Source organism: Saccoglossus kowalevskii, chromosome 10 (assembly GCF_978046115.1).
Source record: "Saccoglossus kowalevskii chromosome 10, keSacKowa6.1, whole genome shotgun sequence".
Lineage (NCBI taxonomy): Eukaryota > Metazoa > Hemichordata > Enteropneusta > Harrimaniidae > Saccoglossus > Saccoglossus kowalevskii.
The window spans coordinates 21306184-21325351 of record NC_140650.1 but is presented as its reverse complement, the minus strand read 5'-3'; the positions used below and the strand labels follow the sequence as shown (position 1 = coordinate 21325351).

Here is a 19168-nt window from a genome sequence, read left to right as displayed (position 1 = left end):
AATGGAACTCTTCCTTTTTCCAAAATCATGGTTCCTTGCTAATATTGTTGATCTGGGAAGAAGAATTTGTGTCACATCGTTGATAAAGTGTCACATAGTTGATAAACCAATGATGTTATATGTATAGTAGATTCATGACTGTTTTAGACATTGTAACCCTCGCTGTATTGTACACAGTCCTTTCTTACAGACAATAGAAAGATGGCAGTAGATTACGGCTATATAGATCATTCTATGGTGCTTAGTGATCCATGGTATTCTATGGGATTACTAGTATATCTATGTTGATACATGGTAGATATTATAGAGGTACATAGTGAATGGTGTTTATCAATAGTTTTATTGACTGATTATTCATCACAATTTATCGTTCTCCCACTGTAGGCGAAAGTCTCAAGGCTTGTAAAGAAATGCAAGGAACGTGATGAATTAATTAAAAAATTAACCAATGAACTGAGACAGCAGCACAAAGGACATCCTAATGAACTCCTGGAAGCGGTTACTAAGTTACAATCTCGAATGCCCGATGAGGAGTACAATGAACCCATGTCACCGTACAGTACTACATTACATGGAATCCATGAAGTGTCTGAGGTCACACGCGAAAATTCGGATGTCGGGGTTGAAAGTTCCCCATCATTATCATCTCTGTATACACGGAGAACACCTACTTTACCAACGAGAATGATCAATGAACTTAGTGAACCTCTCTGGCAAACGATTGAAAGCTCATCACCTGCTACAGTCGGTAGACACCAGCAACCGCAACTTGATGTAGATAACATCCAGGATACTGATGAAGCTGCTATGCAGGAACTATTACGAAGCCTTAGCAGTGATCCAATCGGCTCTTCTAGCAATAGAAGTACATCTAGTCAGGTGGCAGCGACTCTGCCGCAAACTAGTGCGACCACGCGAGATAGGAAATCCCCTGGTTCTGCATTGCAGGAGCTGTTGACTGTGGATCCAGAGTTAGCAAGAATGTTAGATAGAGGCAGTAACATGGGTGATGGCAGAGACAGTGGTGATATGCTGCAAGGGACAGGCAGCTCAGAAAGACCAAGGTCGTCAACCCCAAGGAGACAAAGGCCTAGAGTAAGTCCATTATTAAACAGTCAGTGTGTCTATTTCAGTCAGATTTATTATCTATTTATTCTTAATTTTGTTATTTTTCCACCAACTGAGGTAAGGATAATCTTGGAGTAGTTTGAATTATTTTACGCAACTTTACTGGGATAGGTTTGAAAACTTATACTGGAATAAATCTAACGTTCCATTTTCAAAGATTACTCAGTTGCTAGTATTCTTTGCTGCTGGAGTCGCTGATTTTGACAGTAACTTGTGGTTGTTTGTCTTGTGTATATCAAAATAATTTTCAGGTCAAACTGCACGTGCATCTATCTGCATTTAGCCTTATCTCACATGCTTGAATTGATTAAGTTCAAAGTTCTCAGATACATCAGACATGATATAGAATATGCATTTGTTTCATAGTTTGATTCAAGATGGCCAAATGGCAGCCATTTTAAGGTCAAAAAATCAAAATTACATATTTTCACTATTCTGGAACCAGATCTGAGTCGTGCATGGACTGTTCACATTTGGTACATATGTTGAACATAATGGGACCTTGATGCACGTTATTTTATATTTTGAATCGGGTTCAAAATGGCCGACTGGTTGCTATTTTGTTTTAAAGTATGCAGTTCTATATATTTGACATGCCTGGGCCGATCAAGTTCAATTTCATACATACATCAGAAATAATATCGGACAAACATGTGTTCATTTTTGTCACCATCAAATTCCAAATTCCTGACTTGTGGTCATCTTGTTTAAACAAATTCACTTCCACGGTGTTCTTCTCATTAAAGTCTGGACCAATCAAGTTCAAACTTCACACAAACACATCAGGTTATCAATCTCGCATCTATAATACAAACATGGACTATGTCCTTGACAGTGACTTGCAATTTTTCTTTTGTCTTGCTAAAATATTTGTTGCCACACTTTGTCAATAGGGGGCGCTGTTTAGTGTTGAAGCAGGAAATGTGTCAATAAATTATGTAATTTGTCATATTTCTTTTCACTCTTAACTGATACCAGTATTATGCGACTGAATTTACCAAATTTTCTCTTAATTTGCATATATGTGCAGTTCTAACCAGTTTTTATTATAATCTGTTTCTTAGGATTCATCGCATTTAAGACAGAGCCCTGAAGAGATACTACGATTGCACAGTAGATTATCGGAAACCAGGTCCAATCCTTACGAGTTCAATTATGAGCCATCGCCATCGTTAGCTGAAGAAGCCAGCCAACTGGAACAGTTGCACAATATCAATTCACCAATGTTCATTGATGGAGTTCCTATCGCAACATCACCGAGACTTTCTATGAGTTTACCACAGCCTGTGTCCTCGCAGCCGTTATCATCTAAAAATTTGCCACAGTTATCAGCACCTACACTACTGTCAATGGGAGTTCAACCCACACAAAATATTGGAAGTGTTCCAGCTGCTTTCTCCAGCATACCTGGCACACACAATGGGAATATTCCATCTTCGGCAAATGGGGGTGTACCAACATACCTCCGAGGGGCAGGATTAGATAGGCCAGACTTAGGTAGCTTATCCCTGAGTAACAGCAGTATGTTGTCTCCAGCTGGATTACCCACTGCGGCCCTCCTACCACCAACACTGGCCTGCAAGTCTGAAGGTGTGTACCAAATATTTCTGTTCCTTTTCATGAAGTAAATTAAGATAAAAGAAAACTTGGGTTCGGTGAAAAGTGTTATTCAAAATTTACGTGAATGCAACTAATTTTAACACTGGCCCTGTAAGTCGTACCCTTGAGTATCAAAACACATAGATGCCCGAAGCAAGTTTCTTTTATTCTATATATATATATATATATATATATTCTATGAGGATGTCATTAATTCCTGTTGCATTTCAAAATAACATCATGTGCATATATTCATTTTCTCAATACTACACACCTTACATGGTTTGTTTCTTATCTTTACAGGTCCTCCGTTGTCACCGTCTGATTTCTGCATTTCTCGCATTGTCAGTAGTCGTAGTGTATTACTTACATGGGTTCCGCCAGCAATGGACGAAATGGCTAAAAGTAATGGTGCTCAAGTTGCTGGTTACAGGGTGTACCTCAATAATAAACAAAAACAACTTGTAAACAGTGCTCATCTTACAAAGGTAATTTTTTTGTAATTTTTTTAAAATTAAATTGTGTTCAGACGGTTGTATTATGAATTGGGTGCTTGTGTACTTCTGCAACATGATTGTGCATGCAAGAATGTTAGTTGTTATTGTAGAATACTAATATTTTCACTGATTTATTATAATTTACTGATATCTTATTAATTATTGGATAATACTGTAATCTACAGTATTTCTATAGACATACTTGTTTCAATTTATTTGTAAAAAAAGGAATATTTTGAACTCGCAATCAGATTCAAAATGGCTGACAGTTGCACACTGCAGCTACTATGGGTTCTGTAAAATGCATTTAAAACATAAATTGTTTGTTTACTATGACCAATTAGTAAAATTACACAAAATGTAATCATCAATTCATTTGTGACTTGTAAAATAGTATTGTAAAATATGAGGTTATGTACTTCGTTTGTGGTCCAAAATATAACAGCCTACTGAAGTTAGATTTTCTTATATTTTTTTTTTACTCAGGCTCTTATAGAGAACATAGATATACGAATTCCAGTTACATTTAGTATTGAGACTGTATCAGTGACGGGACAAACCTCACATCGAGTTGAGATGCAATTTGATGGCAATATGCTATCACCGTTCCTAACTGAATCCATGGCGAGTGAATCGGCAGCGGATACTGAAGTCTCTTCTATATTCAGTGATTTTGAAGAACCTCAGAAAAGAACTGTAAGTTTATATATTGTACATTCCTGTAAATTACTTCCTTGCGGAGTTGTGTCATTTTCGTGTTTAACTATTGTATGAAAATATGACAAAAAAGTGTTTGTTTTTTGCTGATGACCATATATTCACATACCAGTTTTACAAGTGAAAATGTATATTTTATTTTTCAAAAATTGCATTCGAATATTTATACATTTACGGTTTTTTTGTTACATATATCATTTATTCCACTCATGTCATCATTTCATTTCTCATGTTAAGATGTTTTCTGTTTGAGCAATATTAAAACATTCCTTGAATAAAATTAATATAAATAAATAAATAAATAAATAAATAAATAAATAAATAAATAAATAAATAAATAAATAAATAAATAAATAAATAAATAAATAAACAAAATAAATAAATAAATAAATAAATAAATAAATATAAATAATAAATAAATAAAATAAATGAATAAATATAAATATTAAGTAAATAAAATAAATAAAAAGTTTGTATGACATATTTAACTCTACTTTGTTTACTTTAATTTTCAGTTCATGGCAATCTATGATTATATTCCCGCCGATCATTCTCCGAATGATTATCCTGCATTTGAATTACAATTCAATGAAGGTGACATCATAACCATATATGGTCCACCCCGACCTGACGGGTTCTACCATGGAAAGGTATGTCAGTGAGTCTGTCGGAATGTTTACGCGTCTCTTTATCATCACATGCTTGTTGCTATATGTCAGGCTTGATCGATGTATTCATTCAAACAATTTGGTTGTTGCTAACTTTCCATGATGTTTTGTGCATCAGTATTTATGCATGCATTGAGCACCAGGTGTATATGTCAAGGGAATTTTTAAAACTTTTAATTTTAGAGTTTCAATTTTTTATATTTTTTGTAAAATTAATATTTACTTAATTTTTTGTCAGCTTCATGGTAAAAAGGGACTTGTGCCCTCAAATTTTATTGAAGAAATTCATGTTTCTGGAAACAAAGGACGTAAAAAGGTATGGTATGAAACTTGATCACTTGGAATATATTCATATGTGTTCATATGACAGAATACATATCTTTTCATTCCTATTCATAAAGAAGCTAAGCATCAATTTTGTGCATCCAAAATAAATCCTGTACTGAGCTTCACAAGTCAAGGAGTCACAGTGAAAATTTAGTCATTGTGATTGTCTGAAAACAGGGACTTACAAATAGTGATCTCCATGCATGTACGTGTATCCACATTTGTGTCTCGGACATGCTTTGATTGATCACATTCAAACTTCACATATTAAGCTTTTGTTTCACTATCCAATTCAAGATGGCAGCTTGGTGGCCATTTGAAAGCTAAAAATGCATTAAAATCTAGCAATTCTGTCAATTTAGAGTAAATTGTCAGATGTATATGAGTAGATTTAACTGGTATAAAGCATGTGATTTTGTTTTACAAATTGAATTCAGCCAACTGCATGGTGGCTATTTTGTTTTCAAAAAATGTTGTTCTGGAGCAATCTGACTTCACACCTATATTATACATGTCACACATATTCCCATGCATTCATTCTTGAGTTTGATTCAAAAATGACTGACTCATTGCACCTCACTGTTGCACAACAGGGACTATGTCATGTAAATAATAGCGATGCAAACAGTTTAGAAAAAATTCATCACTTGAATGTATGTATTCATTACCCACAACAAACTTTTAAAATCATTGTATTTGATTTACAGAAGAAATCTCGAAGTCAAGGCAGCCTTCATAACGGGCATTCCTCTACAGCAAGTGACAGTCCGAGACAACGATCAGGACGAAATAACCGACCCCCACCAGGGAAGAATTCTCTCGGGGGCTCAAGAGTCTGAAACTGAAAAAAAAACAAAACAATATTTAATTTATGCAGTAATAAAATTAAAGCAAGAAAATGAAGAAACTAAATTAAAATTCCTTAAATTAAATTCAAATTCAAAACAGAATATTAAATTGAATGATACAAACTTCCGTATATTTAAAACAGTATCAGTACTCCGTTGTTTTATTAAAATTTATTTTGTAATGCTTTCCCTGTAATAAAATGTACAGAACCTAACAATAATGAAATTTTGAAGGGAAAAAATAACACAAGAATTTATAATGTTGAGGTTGTATTGTTGAAAAAAAATCTAACTTTTTAAAAATATTATACTGTATATTGGGTAACATACCAAAGGAAAAAGTTTATTCTTGTCTGTTGTGGCTGTACAACATTATACTGGTTCCAACTGGTTAATACCGGTTAAACGGGATGAGATTCCATCAAATAATGCTTTCAAAGGTTTCAGGGAAATAGAATTTAAGTTAAAACAGTGTTTATAAAAGTCTTTGCAGAATTCTTAATAACAATTGTATATTTTTTACCTGTATATAGAATCTGTATATTCTTCCCACCTAGTGGCAGACATTTAGAACATCTCTATGCAACTAATTGTAATTTTAAGTATTTTACTTATTTTTAGTCAGCGGCCATGGTAAAGTATAAAACTATACTCCAGGAAAAAAAAAAGCTCCAGGGAAAATCTGTAATTGTCATCCAGGAGTTTTACAATTTTATTTGCGTTTTTTTATTGTTTATATTACTGTTAACATGTGAACTGTACCAAAAATTCTTGCCTTTTTAGTGAATTCTCTTATTTTTACAGTTTATTTTGATGGGAAGCGATTGTTGACAATTCATTAATTCAAAAATATTTGAAGAGTTTGGTTCTGTCAAATTGTTGTGCATCGTCTCATCTGTTGCCATCATTTTTAATTTAAAGTTCTTAAAATTTTTTTTTTGCCAAAAATCAAAACAAATTTTGTTCACCATGGCAACAAAAGATTATTGATTTTATCATTGTTTTTTTTTTTGTTATTTATATTGTATTTATCATGTATATTCATCTGTAATTCTTGTGAGGTCCATGGCATTTAATGGTAACACAACTCTGGTTGCCATGATTTATGATGATAAAATTACGATGGTTTGTTTTCAATATGGAAGTTATTGTTATTTTTATTTATTCATATTTAAAATTCATCCCCCGTGAGATGGAGGCTCCATCATAGCGGTTGACAAATGACAATCATCATTTTCCCTGCTAGTGCTCACAATCATTGATATCCTGTCCACTGATTGGTTGAAAAAGTGAACTGGATTTTATCTGTGATTGTGTCTGCAGTCAGGTGTTCATCCTCTACCAATCACAGTTTTTGGCTCTATGACTCCCACCAAATATGGAAGACATGCAGACATTTTGAATTCCAAACATGGGTATTACAATGTTCTGTTTTGGAGGATGTTTTAGTTTAGTCTTCACTTTTAAGGGTTGCCTCTATTTGACATGTGTGTTTTTTGTGTCACATAATTGATTATTTCTTGACATATAAAAAGAAATGAGAGGAATTAATCAAACATATTTTCACGATTAATTCAATGACACAAAAAACACATATTTGTTATTTTCACTTTTACCTTTACATGCCTTATACAAAACAATCTGGTTTTTTGAATCCACTTGTTTTGAATCAAGTTAATGATCATAGTTCAAAATTGTGTATTTTTCTTTGAAATTAAAGAAAATTACAGAAAATTTGCCCAAATTGGTAAAGTAAAAATTGACAATAACAAATCTGGTCATTGAAAGAGTAAACGATAATGATTGGCCCCTTTTCACTGAAGAAAACTGGAGATTTTAGGTCAGAGGTCAAATGCACCCTTCCATCAACATTTGGTCTTTCTCAACTCTGAGTTGGTCGCCATGCCGATTAAAATCTGTGCATCATTTGTGATCCCAAATGATTGAAGGGTGTCTTTCATGTAAAATTAAATTTTACGAATCAAAATATTTATTGCAAAATATACAGGTTTGCATAGCATGTTTTTTTTTAGAATGTGGTCTCCTATTCCGTCCCTTTTACTATGCAAATTAATCTGGTATTTTGTTGGTGCTTTAATCATCGTTAGATGTGCGTTTCATTGCGGGATTGTGATCATAAATTTTCATTGTACTAATTATAAGAATTCTCATTATGGTGCAAATCAGAATAAACAAACTTACCACAATATTGCTCTTACTTGTCATTGCTTGGACTGTTCTAATGGAATCTGAGACCACGCCTACTTAGTAAAGATTTTAGGTTCATCATTTCTGTCATTACTCGCATGTTTTAATGTAATCACTCCGCCCAACCCACCTGCGTGTGAATCCTTGCAGAATGTACCAACATGTGAATGAAACGAGTAGTGGCAGGTACTTTATTGAGGTGCTTATTTGGGGAGTTATTTACACAGGTTATTTATTTTTATTGTGACTGATGCAATTTTAGTGAATCAGTAGCTTTTTATTATTTTTGTATTTTTGATACACTTCACAAGAGCCATGTTTACTATGCTTACACTGAAATAAATGAAGAATGCTAGAAATGATAAATTGATATTTGTAGATATATTCTTTGTATATAACTGTATATGAACACAGTTACTAGAAAAAGTAATGGTATGAATGAATTTATAGTACTGTAGAATACTTTATTTTCGCTTGGAATAAATTTTCTCTATTTTTGCTGAAGGAATGATTCATTGAAAATAAAATCCAGTGAATATACTGTTCCTATACTTTACATTCAACTTGTCAAATATCAGTGAAAATACATTCCATACAAAACACTCAAAAGGTCTTTTCAGCGAAAACTAATTCCAGTTTAAATAAAGTATTTTACAGTATGTGATAACTTGACAAGGCTTTTGAATACTAGTATCTCTCAATTTCATATGATCATTATGAAATTGAACATAGGAAATACTGTCAAAATATCTGTTTGATAATGTAAAAAAAAACTTGCTAACTATTGATTACTGTTGATGCTGATGAAGTATATGCATACATTAAAAATAATTGCCAGAAATAGAAATATACACGGTAGTCGCTGAGTATTGCTGACAATGTTCCCCGGGTAATGTACATACAATTCAGACTAGTTCGATCACATCCTTTGACCGTAATAAGTTCCGTTTTTCTGACAAAAGAAGTATGCTTCATAATAAGGTTAAAGTATGTCTAGTGTCACTCACTCACTGGCACAATCGTCTCGAATTCTCTCCTGTGTAAATACGTATTGCAGTGATTTAATGTTGACATCGTGTGACCTTATTCAACTATACGCAAACTGTGGGTCATGTTATTGGTGATCTGAATACCTGTGAATGCCTTATCATTGTTAATGTCTTATTAAATGTGCTACGCTTACTGAAGAATCTAGTAATTAGTATTATCTGTGGTTTTACGACGATTTTTTCTTTCAACTTTCAAAGAATATTTTTTCGGCCCGCCCGCGACTCCAATAAAAAATACGTTTTGATTATGACGTGTTTCGAAACACATGACATCACTTTGCTGTGTGTTTTAAGAGTCCATATCTATATATGTCGCTCGCTATATTATTTCGGAGTGTCTCGTGCCACGCCTGTGGCAGGAGACAATACTGTAAAATGACTAATTTTCACTGGGTTTAAATTTCACTGATTTACCATTTCAGGCATATTCAGTGGGTTTTAAATTCACGGTTTCGTCATTTAGATAATGTGTTCTATGCTAAATTTTACATATTCACTGTGTTTTAATTTAGCGCATTTTTCCAGTCAGCGAAATAAGCAAAATTAAAACCCAGTGAATAATTATCCCCTTTACAGTATGGCTATTGCCACGTCCCGGAAATAAACGTACCGACGTTCTATGTGTATTTTCGGCCGTCATATACAGATTTTTCACTTGTTTTAACATCGGTTTGGATAAAATACTTTCACAGTGGTGTCGTTGGCAGAAATAATTTCAATTCGCGCATTTTATACGAAAATGCGAAGTCCAACCATTGACGGAACCTTTGTACGCCCTCCGGTGTTGGGAACTTGGAACACTACGTTTACCTAAAGCCAACCTCGGCGTTTATCAATCTAATAAAACTCACGAATCACCGTCGGCGTTTCGATAAAATACTGTTACAATGGTTTCATTGTCGTGTACGGTAGAAATAATTTTAGTTCGCGCATTTTATACCAGCCATTGTCGGAACCTTTGTACGCCCTCCGGTGTTGGGAACTTGGAACACTACGTTTACCAAAAGCCAACCTCGGCGTTTATCAATCTAATAAAACTCGCAAATCACGGCGTCGTTATATAACGAAATCACACTATTAAACTTATTAAAATAATTTTCTTCAGGAAATTCGTTACTTGGTTTCTCTGAAAATCATTACATAGCCTTGTAATTTAACATGCACTGGTTCAATTTTCCCATTTAGGCGGGGACATTGATTTACTTATCTGATCATCTTGGAACATTATTATTAGAATGCTTTTAATTATTATCACAATATAACAACTACTTTGCTGTACAACACATTCACCATTCTATGAATATTCTTATGTTGTCATCATCATTGAATGTTTATGCATTGCTATGTTCATACAGCTTCACATTTGGTTATTACACATGTACAATAAATTTGAAAATCTACAGAACCATAATGAATTTCAAATAATAAACTAACCTATATTTTGTATAAATAAACTATATTTTGTTTTCTCTTCCATAACAAGAATCCATGTGCATGGTTGTGGCTATACATACACATATAAACTATAAGGTTGCTGGGTTTTTTTAAAAGTCGCTAGTGTAATAATTGCATCGATTAACGGTTGACTAAATAGGGGAACATGTAAAAGTTGTTAATGTACTATGCTAAGTTTCGGGCATATTTCAAAGTAATCATGGTGTAATTGTGCCGATTAACGACTTATATAACAGGTAAATAGTGTGAACGTACCACACAGTCAGTTGTAAAAGTGGAAATACTGTTTACTATGCTAAGTTGCAAGGTTTTTTTTCTAAAAGAAACCCAGGTCGCAATGACAATGAATGTACTACACATGTAGTAATATTCGTCGTGCCACAAGCGTGTTCATGCTCTCTGTTATAAGCTCTCTTTCAATTATAAAACCTGTTTTATTATTCGGATAAAATAACTTTTCATTCGTACAGTCGATGGCCTCGTCGTCATAATTCAAAGTACCACCTGTTGCATATTATTGAATATTGGTAATTCCCAGTTACATTTAACATTAACAATTTCTCTGACTGTAAAAAGAGAAAATAATAAATTATTGGTACTATATTAATTTTATTTAAAACTTTAAAAATACGGTAACGACGCCGTAATTTGCGAGTTTTACTAGATTGATAAACGCCGAGGTTGGCTTTAGGTAAACGTAGTGTCCAAGTTCCCAACACCGGAGGGCGTGCAAAGGTTCCGTCAATGGTTGGACTTCGCATCTTCGTAAAAAAAATGCGCGGATTGAAATTATTCTGCCAGCGACACCACTGAGAAAGTATTTTATTCAAACACCGATGGTAAAACAAGTGAAAAATCTGTGTATGACGACAGAAACTACACATAGAACGTCGGTACGTTTACTTCCGGGACGTGGCAATAGCCATATTGTCTCCTGCCACGGGCGTGGCACGAGACACGGCCAAATTATTTTATTATACGACTTTTCTAGCTTAACACTTGTCACGGTATTCATGCTAATTATAAACCGGCCACGCCTGTATTTATCCTATTGTCAAAGTACATTATTGTTTTCTTGGAATGTCCCCAGCATTGAATCACGTCATGTCTTTTATTGCAAAATACAGATTCCATTGTTACACGGAGCGCCAGGGGGGGGGGGATTTTATGACGACGTACGAATCCCGGGTACGAATGAACGTGAAGGTATAAATGTAACGCAGTTGGTACACCACGGAATGTTGGTATGTGCATTAAAATACATCAAGAACATGGAATGTCGTACTTGTATTTTAATCAGATTGAGACGCAGGCCCCCGAGGGCGCAAATGCCGAATGTGAAATTGTCAATCTTCAGTATACAATCTGATTGTACCTCCGAGTCTATGGGTTGCTGTACGGTGGCCATAGTAACCATGTCACGTGTGAAAGAGGGGCTTCCCCCTAACTATGTCTCCGATGACGCATTTAGCTCCATGCATTTCCACCATCGAATCAAACTTTTAAACTATAACAATGGGTAACTGTTCGTCCAAAAGAATCCAACCGCATGATAGTGAATTGTCATGCATTCATTCCAACTTAGGTAAGTTGTTGAGCTACATACGTAAGTTTTACAGGACGAGCACACGCCTTTGAGGTGTACATGGCAACGGTTCGTACACTAACCATATGCATTTAATACTCGTGTACGTCATTGCACTACACCACACACGTTAACTTCTTCTGCCGAACAATCTACGTGTTTACATTTTAGATGAATCCCAACGAGTGGTTGAGCTGCATTACCTTTGCAAGCATACATATGTGTCAAAGTTGGCATGGCCATTGGAAACTAAACAAGGTAGAGTATTATTTTACAAACTGTTATTCTCCGATGAGTGATATGGGGGGTTCTCTGAATAAAATATGGTACGCAAGCTGAAGTAAAAAAAACGCGTAAAAGGGGTGTTATTTAGTTATTTGACGCATATACGCGTGTACCGGATGTAACTTAGGATATAGTAATAAAGTGTGAAAAAGGAATCTCATGAATTAATGTTACTGTCAACTTGGAAACAGTATGATTTTAGTATGTATATGGGGTATCTATTTTAAGTTTCTGCACTTGAAAAGGGGTGTAATTTCACAAAAATAAGTACGTGTTTAGAGGCTTTTTTGAAAAGCTATACTCCAGCATGGGTACCAGGTCTAACCCTGAGTACCACCCCTGGGGGGTGATGGCAATGATGGAATATTTAACAAATTTGTTCTATTATAACATGCATTCAAGTTGCTTTCTTATTTTGTATTGAATGGTTATAATGTTATGTTATGTTTTAGATTCCCCAGGCAGCAGAAAATCCTCCTTCAAATTTAAGTCACTGTTAATAAGAAGAGAAAAGGAAGAATGGAATTGCGAAGACGGGGACACATCCACAATTGCAGCCACAGAAGACGGCACAGATGAGGAGGGTGCTGCCTCGTCTGAGGGGGTTGCTGTCTCGTCTGAAGAGGGTGCTGTCTCACCTTCTTCATCAAATTATGCCTCTGGAAACAGTCCAGAACGTCAACAAGCCAAAGACAGATTCGATGCCAGCGGGGGTCATCTGATTATAAATTCTACAGGAGTAAGCCTCTTCATCCCACCTAACGCTATTGATGATGGTCGAACTGAAGAAATCACTCTCACCATAACCCATAAAACGTGCTACCAACCCCAGTTATCGGAAAAAGAAAGTGTTATTAGCCCTGTTATCATTTGTGGACCGCCTGGTTTGAAATTCAATAAACAAGTTGTATTGACGTACCCCCACTGTGTTAGCCTCAGGGGTGATAAGTGGCAAATGAAACCGCTCATCTGCGACACTGCTCCAGATGTTCCGACACATTACGACGATCTCCGAGACGACGCGAATGCACTGTGTTTTTTTGATGAGCAACGTTGCACAATACTAGTGGACCATTTCACTGGCTATACAACATCCGGGGAACCAACGACATGTGGAGGTTCATCTGAACCTATCAAAATTATGAACATCATGGTATTCTCTTCTCTGGAAGAGGATGGTATTTTGAAGTTGAGGATCCACGTCATCAATAAAACCGATGACGCAATACAGGTATGACTTAGATACTTTACTCAAAATGCCTTAGACCAGAATATAATAATAATAATATTAATAATAATAATATTAATAATGATAATAATAATAATAATAATAATAATAATAATAATAATAATAATAATAATAATAATAATAATAATAATAATAATAATAATAATAATAATAATAATAATAATAATAATAATAATAATAATAAGATGTACCGAATATCTAATTGGTATCTACCTTTTGTCACTACAGAATGTGATCGAAGAAGAACGTACAATGAAAGGCAAGCTGACTCATGGAAATAAACCCCTTCTGCTGAAAACGAATCGCAAAAGTGTCCAAGTAAAGATTGGTAATATAATCCCAGTTTGGCATGTGTATCCAGATTACATTCAGGTAAGTCATATCATCGTTCACCGAGTACAGCTCACTCTTGTGTAACTATGACTCACCTGTATGTAGACTACAGCTCACTTGTGTATAGACTATGACTCACCTGTGTGTAGACTATGACTCACCTGTGTGTAGACTACGGCTCACCTGTGTGTGGACTACAGCTCACTTGTGTATAGATTATAGCTTACTTGTGTGTAGACTATGACTCACCTGTGTGTAGAATACAGCTCACCTGTGTGTAGACTATAGCTCACTTGTGTGTAGAATATAGCTCACTTGTGTGTAGACTATGACTCACCTGTGTGTAGACTATGACTCACCTGTGTGTAGACTATAGCTCACTTGTGTGTAGACTATGACTCACATGTATGTAGACTATTGCTCACTTGTGTGTAGACTATGACTTACCTGTGTGTAGAATACAGCTCACCCGTGTGTAGATTATAGCTCACTTGTGTGTAGACTATAGCTCACTTGTGCGTAGACAATGACTCACCTGTGTGTAGACTATAACTCACTTGTGTGTAGATTATAGCTCACTTGTGTGTAGACTATGACTTACCTGTGTGTAGAATACAGCTCACCTGTGTGTAGACTATAGCTCACTTGTGTGTAGACTATAGCTCACTTGTGTGTAGACTATAGCTCACCTGTGTGTAGACTATAGCTCACTTGTGTGTAGACTATAGCTCACTTGTGTGTAGACTATGACTCACCTGTGTGTAGATTGTAGCTCACCCGTGTGTAGACTATGGCTTACCTGTGTGTGGACTAAGACTTACCTGTGTGTACACTATGATTCACCTGTGTGTAGGATATGACGCCCATGATTGTAAATTATGGCTTGCCTGTGTTCATTGTATAGGTGCTATCATATAGTAATATGTTCCAAGGAGGAGGTGAGAAGTGCACATTTATTATCAGTAAGGACAAGGACGCGCAAAGTGATGAAACTCGATTCGACTGTGTTATTGAAATGGGACAAGTTGACAACCAACCAGAGGAAAACATTACCTTGGTTATTTCAGAAGCCATACAGTGCAGACCAATACAGGTAATTTATGTTGTAAGCTGTAGTGTAGTGTAGTGTAGTGTAGTGTAGTGTAGTGTAGTGTAGTGTAGTGTAGTGTAGTGTAGTGTAGTGTAGTGTAGTGTAGTGTAGTGTAGTGTAGTGTAGTGTAGTGTAGTGTAGTGTAGTGTAGTGTAGTGTAGATACACCAGTCATGAATAAAGGTCTCTTGTTTCGGGGATGGGGCACGAGAATATAATCTATCAATATCACCTACATCAACTGTCCATGATAATTAGTTATTTCTCCGTGACTAAACCCCGATTCTAGTCAATCTCTCGGGATTCACATTTTATAAATTCTATTATATTACATTCACATTTATTGTTGTTATTTATCACAGGACAAAGATTCACTAGAAAGGGCAGTATTTGCAACTTCGTCCAAAACCACAGCAGCATTTAAATTCAGCGAAGTTAAACAACTGGAAGCTCTTGACATTGAAAACGACGTCGGAACTGACTGGCGATTATTTGCGGAAAAAATACTGAATCTGACATTTGCAGAAATTTCACAAATTCAACATAAATCCAAGAGTCCTATGTCCACCTTGATTTCCATATGGGAGTCTAGGCACATCAATCCATCGATGGACGATTTTGCACAACTCCACAAATTCTTCTCAGATAATCAAATGGGTGTAGCCGGAGTCATCATGGATCACGTGAGAGAGCATTTTGGTGTAGATGCATGTGACAGCCTGCTTGCTGGAATCGCGCCATCACAGGCAGCTATCGACCAATCTTTTCGGATTTCTGCAGATGTTCGTCGTCGTAACAAAGCAGTCGGCTTTAAATTAAAAGGTGATGTACAAAGTATCTCAACTGGTGATTCGGGTTTCACATCGTCGGCTCTGAACTGAATAATCTCATCTCCACGTTTATCGTCGACCGTTTTCGCGGATGTTAAAGGTGACAGCGTCCTCATACGGTGACAACGGAAGCCTTTGGGTGAATATTTAAAGCGGGGAGTCGTCACCAGCGCATGCGGCAGGCCATAGCGTGTCGTTGTTTACAAACAAAATCTACCCATAAGCCTTTGCGTTTTTAAGCAAGCTCTTTAGGGCGACCTACAATCGAATTTCGCCCTAAAAATTTCATTTGGACGTATTCTTTTTAATTTTGTTGTTGTATGTCGAACATATGGGCCGGCCAGAGTCAGTCACGTAAATAATGCGGTCGGCAACAAAGGGCTATGATTCCACAGCTAGCGTTGTTATTGTCGCTTAAGACTGCGCAGGGGTGCTATTAGTCCCATATCGAACTTGACGCGACGACCACCGCCCTTTAATTTCTGATTTATAAAGGATTAATCATTCCCGAAATTGCTAATTCCCTGACAACTAGGTCCACGTCTTTAGTAGCTTTTTTTCAAATGCACCAGCTCTTGAAAATTCCATGAGAATCCATTCATAACTTTTTGTGTTATACATGAAAAGTTAGTAATTGTTGTTTCCATGGCAACCATCATCTCTATCGAAATCTAATCGATTGGTCTTCTTGTCTAAAATAAACAAAAAATAGTGTATGCTGGCAAAAGCACAGCCGAAGGTATATGTAATAATACTCAGATGCTTAAAAAAGTATAAAAACGTATATATATATTCAAAAAATAATAGAAATTTCTCAGCATCTGTAAACAAACATGTAATACAAATTTATAATTGTAAGTAAAAAGCCAACGTCCAAAAACTAATGGAGAACCCGGGCATCGATCCCGGTACCTCTCACATGCTAAGCGAGCGCTCTACCATCTGAGCTAGTTCCCCAAGTTACGTACAATGGTCAAATGACTGGCCCAAGTAAACTCCAGCGCCCTCTAGTGTTCCAAATATGTTTTTGCTGTAGTAGAAATAATAACTTGAAGCACGTATCGTTTCAGTCTGTCTATGTATCCTCGGGGACGGAGCTACGTCACGGACGTTCTACGTTGCTAAGACGCGCACAACTTTACCACGTATTTTTATGGGCTCTTTTCGCGCTGCTGTGGAACGCCGGTCGAGCCGGTGAAAATTCGAGAAAACAACACCAACTCAACTTTGAAGTAATCCTGAACAACCAAATTCATATATGTTACACACGTAGGGCTAATCTTGTTACACTGTTCAGGGGATTCTCAACAACCATCGCGAAGTACCGTTTTCTGCGAGTTTTGGGTCTTTGTTTTCACCGCGAGGGTTGCCAGGCGGTAGAAAATGCCCGTATGTCCACCCCGAGGATACTCAAATTTTGTATTTTTGTTATTGTATTTCAAATCAGCTGTTACTGTAAATACATTAAATATTCAATGGGTTTTAATTTAACTATTTTCGCTGCTAAGTAAATATTATTTACGCATGAAGACGTAAATCAACAATGGAACTCATTGTTTCCATAGCAAATCCGTGTACATAAAACCCTGTGAATTACTCAAAACATTAAAATAATGAAATTAAATGTCAGTGAAAAATTACGAGCTGTTGTTTAAAAACAAAACACTGATCAGGTGGTGCTCTTCGTTTTTTTTTTTTTTTTTTTTTTTTTTTTGTGTGTGTGTGTGTTTTTTGTTTTGTTTTCGTCGTGTGAATTCTGTTATCTGAAGGTGTGTATTCTACCATATATTTTGAACACAATATAGTAATTGTCACCGAGAAAGTTTTGTAAAAGGGTACACGGCCGCCCTCTACGGTCGGTTAGTTTTCGGCACTATGTTAATAAAAGATGGAATTTATTACTAATACACAAGTCTGTTTGAGCTACTTTATGACGTAACAATCCAAGTGCGGTGGCCCTCATATTTTCACGCAAAATAAACAGCATATTTTTAATACAGGGATAGGGTCGGGAAAAACTCAAATCTCAATGTCATGTTTGTCCTGGATCCAGGGAGTTTTGTTCTCCCAATAAACGCACGTATACTATACAAATGTGTTTTAATCAGTTCAAATCGGTCATAATTAAATCGTGAGACGTTCACGTTGTATGTTAGTGGATGGAAAATATTGTGTCCAACGTTTCTATTGGCGTGCATTATACACAAATGTCTAAGCAAACATGTGAATTGAAATAATGGTACTACGTAAGATTCTGTGTCCAGGTTAAGTACAAGTGCTGTGACAAATTGCAATCATGTTATGTTTGTACCAACGCAAACAGACAAACAACGTAACGACGTGGAAATGAACATTTTGAGGCATTGAGGGGAAATGTCGAAAGGGTTAATTTAGAAACGTGGTTACAATGTTATAAAATACTAACAGTCGAAACTTGATGATTCAGTAAATGATGATTCTGCTCGTATTGTTAGAAAAACACAAATATATTTATTAGAGTAGAATATGATATATTATTGGAATTAAGTATGGAGAGTGCGGATGGATTATTTTTATTTGTTGTTATTGTATGTGTGGCGCCATTCCGTATGTTGCCTGTCAGTGGCGTGATGTGGTGGTTGCACGAAGTAAACCGTGGCAAGCATAACATGCCAGTGCCATATTCACCCAACTGATATATTGATTAAAACTGATCCGGAACAGGTAATTTGTCTGGTACTTGGGGATCTCTTGATAATCGTAACTATGGTTTTACGCACTGACATAACAGTGGTAAAATGGAATCGTCCAAGCCAGAGGTGACAACCCAGGGGAATATATTGTGAGTTGCACAGGACTGAACAGTGATCAGTAGAGATACATCCATCGTGGTTGTTGGTCGCTTGCCAACATGGGCAGTCATAAACGCACAACGTTCATCATATTGGCATTTAACGGCAGTCAACGCCACAATACTTGCGTTTTAATGTATACGTCTGTATGAATTCAACTTCAAGTTTATTACCGTAAAAACCTGGTTTCTATATTGATTGCATAGTACCTCAATACATTCACGTTTACGTGCAAAGTCTGGTTATGGTGGTGTATTTAATTGGTTACCGGCGTTGCTGCTGACGCTGTTAGATGTAATTGAGGAATGCACAAGTTGAATGTCTAACATGGCATATCTGAATTGAAATATGAGGTGTCTCTGAAAATTCATTGGACGTTACATCTTTATATTGAGCTGGGGCACGACCGTGTTGACTTTTGGCTTGAAGGTGTGCCATAAACTCTGGTAACAAATGGAGTTGCTATAAAC

General features: G+C 36.1%; 2 protein-coding genes and 1 non-coding gene across 12 annotated transcripts in view; 2 read left to right on the top strand and 1 right to left on the bottom strand.

The window, feature by feature from the left end:
- The window catches only part of LOC100376626 (uncharacterized), an 87867-nt gene extending 79876 nt beyond the window's left edge, over nucleotides 1-7991 (top strand). For all 10 annotated transcript variants that reach the window (XM_078009946.2, XM_078009942.2, XM_078009950.2 and 7 more), the window contains 7 exons: nucleotides 385-1095; nucleotides 2193-2718; nucleotides 3031-3215; nucleotides 3711-3920; nucleotides 4457-4591; nucleotides 4848-4925; nucleotides 5644-7991. In XM_078009946.2, the coding sequence (XP_077866072.2) occupies nucleotides 385-1095; nucleotides 2193-2718; nucleotides 3031-3215; nucleotides 3711-3920; nucleotides 4457-4591; nucleotides 4848-4925; nucleotides 5644-5775 (1977 nt within the window). In that variant the 3' untranslated portion in view covers nucleotides 5776-7991. The remainder of the gene's footprint in view (nucleotides 1-384; nucleotides 1096-2192; nucleotides 2719-3030; nucleotides 3216-3710; nucleotides 3921-4456; nucleotides 4592-4847; nucleotides 4926-5643) is intronic.
- Nucleotides 7992-14919: 6928 nt separating this feature from the next.
- Nucleotides 14920-17358, top strand: LOC146737966 (uncharacterized). Its single transcript, XM_085504752.1, has 2 exons — nucleotides 14920-15041; nucleotides 15400-17358. The coding sequence occupies exons 1-2, from the start codon at nucleotides 14964-14966 to the stop codon at nucleotides 15916-15918; spliced, it is 597 nt and encodes a 198-aa protein (XP_085360878.1). The 5' UTR covers nucleotides 14920-14963; the 3' UTR covers nucleotides 15919-17358.
- On the bottom strand, nucleotides 16752-16824 carry TRNAA-AGC (transfer RNA alanine (anticodon AGC)). The gene has a single exon. It is a non-coding gene; the product is annotated as a tRNA-Ala (tRNA).
- Nucleotides 17359-19168: the final 1810 nt, after the last annotated feature.